Below are 2,702 nucleotides of genomic sequence, written 5' to 3'. Positions count from 1 at the left end.
GAGTGTACGCGCATAGATATTCCATATGATATATGATTCTACAATGAGTGAATATGTGTGGAAACTACTTATATCTGCACACATGAAAAAAAACAAATCACCCCCGCACACCACTCTGCTACAAACAGGTCACCCGTCTGATGAACGCCATCAACTTCACGAGCGACAAGAAAGAGGTGGTGGCGATGTTCGCAGGGGCTGATCGCAACAACGATGACGATATCGATTACAATGAGTTCTCAGATGTATGTGTCTACTGTACAGTGTGAAAGCTATGACACCACTTTCAATTAGCCGAATGATTGGCTTGTATCTGTATAGTTACAGTTATAGTATTGAACTACTATATAGTGGATGTCTGTTATGTATACTTTTCATAATGTTAGTCGACGTGCGTATGACCGGATTGATCTGAGTTGTTGAGACGCTACACACTGTTTCTCCAATATCTCCCAACTGTGTTTGCATGTATTCGCCATTACTAGTGTTTTCTAAATTAAGTCACCAATTTATACCAGAGCTGTGTGCTGCGAATGTTTTTAATATATTATTTGTATCGACCTATTTTCATAGGGAAAGACATTGGTCATATCCGGCATATCAGAAGGATATGGGCAAATTGTTTAATTGCTAACATGGTTACTTGACTTTGCACATAAACACCACAACTGCAGATGTGCAACAAACTGTTCCTTTCCGATGATATTAGAACTATATTTACCAAGTACTCCTCCGATGGTGAGATGTCTGCCGCCCAGTTTGCACAGTTTTTGAAGGAAGAGCAGAAAGAAGACGCGTCCGAAGAGCGTGCCGTAAATCTGATCAAGAAGCACGTGGCGATGTTTGGACTCATCAATTCCGAGGTACGTATATGTTTGTGTGTATTTGTACATGCATACATATATATATATATATATATATATATTTATATTTATACTTATTTTATATTTATATTTATATTTATATATATATATTTATATTTATATTTATATATATATTTATATATATATATATATTTATATTTATTTATAAAAATATACATATTTATATATATATATCATTTGTAAAGTACGTGGGAACCCGTGACCTGAAATCATTCCTGAAAATTCATCTTCTGGTTCTTCTATTCTTCTGTTTGTAGACGCATTTCCAGCAGATATAAGTGCTTTACTGCACGACTTCCTCACTCAGTGATATCTTACCACACCATACACAAACGCCTAGCAATACACACACGTCCTACACCATCTCCATTTGTACGCATCTTTTGCACATTGCAGATGCGATTGACGCCCGAAACCATGGCAGCAGCCACCTCAGAAGCGACCAAGTTCGATGCGATGGAGTTCCAGTCTTATCTGGAGAGCAGCGATGCCTCGGCATACAACCCACAGTCCACTGTGTTTGTTGAGGACAGCATGTACAGCCCCCTCTCCCACTACTTCATCAACTCGTCGCACAACACCTACTTAATGGGTGACCAGCTGGTATGGTGCAATTGCATTTGTGCGCATCTATATGTAATTTTGCATACATGTAATACTTTGCTATCTGTATATCTACGCTATTATACATTTATATATATGCCAATACTACATAAGGTAGTCTAACATGTGTATACATATACATATAATTCATATCGCAGCAGCATAAACGACTTCTATCCCACTACTTTAGCACGTTTCATCCTCCTATTTGATGGTTGACAAGTCGGTGTTTCATGGCATTGCGTAAGTGTCTGTGTGGTTGTAGGTAGCATGTTTTTTTGATTTTTTTGAAGCGTGCTCTGAATATGTTGCGTTGTATATACGTGCGTGTAGGTAGCATGCTCTCATTTTCATAAAGACGTATCCTGTGGATGTGCCTTACAATGTGGAAAGGTGAGATATGACAATTTCCTATATATCTGTAGCTAGAGGTTGTATTATATATCCCACACACAGTATCGCGATTCTTTTTAGAGCAACATTTTTTGTATATAGTACCTTATTAGATATATGTATATATGTAATCTATTTTTCCGTGTATGTCACGTTCATTCAGTCATACACAGAGAGAGAACAAATTATCAGATCCTCTAATCACGGAATGCGCATGCTTGGTCTACTATGCATTACCTCGACACATGACTATACACACGGCCCTGCAGTCACTACTAATCAGTATTTAAACCTATGTGTGGAAATACTCCACAACTTCATGCCGAATTCGTCGGACTAGCATTGCCTCTGATATATATATATATATATATATATATATATATATATGTATATATATATTATTCATAGATGTGTATAAAGTGAGTGAGTAGAATCATTTCTGGTGGGAGTATATTTCAATGGATTCTTACGACTGTACAGAAAGATGATTCTTCGGTTGAAGCATATGTGCGAGCTCTGCAACAAGGTTGTCGATGTGTCGAGATGGATTGCTGGGATGGCGACGACGACTACGATCATGAACCCGTTATTTTCCATGGGCACACGCTCACCAGGTAATAAAAATGTACACAACTGCTCCCAGGTATTAAAATATAAATTACTGTTTATATGTATATATTATATTGTGTGACTCTGTTTGTATGTATGCATATATATATATATATATATATATATATATATATATATATATATATATATATATATATATATATATATATATATATATATATATATATATATATATATATATATATATGTGTA

At 36.0% G+C, this 2,702-nt stretch overlaps 1 protein-coding gene across 1 annotated transcript in view; it reads left to right on the top strand.

Annotated features, from left to right (window-relative positions):
- Positions 1 to 122: 122 nt before the first annotated feature.
- The window catches only part of SARC_02579 (hypothetical protein), a 7,670-nt gene continuing 5,090 nt past the window's right edge, over positions 123 to 2,702 (top strand). The window contains exons 1-4 of the mRNA XM_014303671.1: positions 123 to 245; positions 675 to 863; positions 1,281 to 1,487; positions 2,361 to 2,494. Coding sequence (XP_014159146.1) covers positions 141 to 245; positions 675 to 863; positions 1,281 to 1,487; positions 2,361 to 2,494 — 635 coding nt within the window. The 5' untranslated portion in view covers positions 123 to 140. The remainder of the gene's footprint in view (positions 246 to 674; positions 864 to 1,280; positions 1,488 to 2,360; positions 2,495 to 2,702) is intronic.

Source organism: Sphaeroforma arctica (assembly GCF_001186125.1).
Source record: "Sphaeroforma arctica JP610 unplaced genomic scaffold supercont1.117, whole genome shotgun sequence".
In the NCBI taxonomy this organism is placed as follows: domain Eukaryota; class Ichthyosporea; order Ichthyophonida; genus Sphaeroforma; species Sphaeroforma arctica.
Note: the sequence above shows the minus strand (reverse complement) of the source record. Positions and strands in the feature narration are given on the sequence as shown.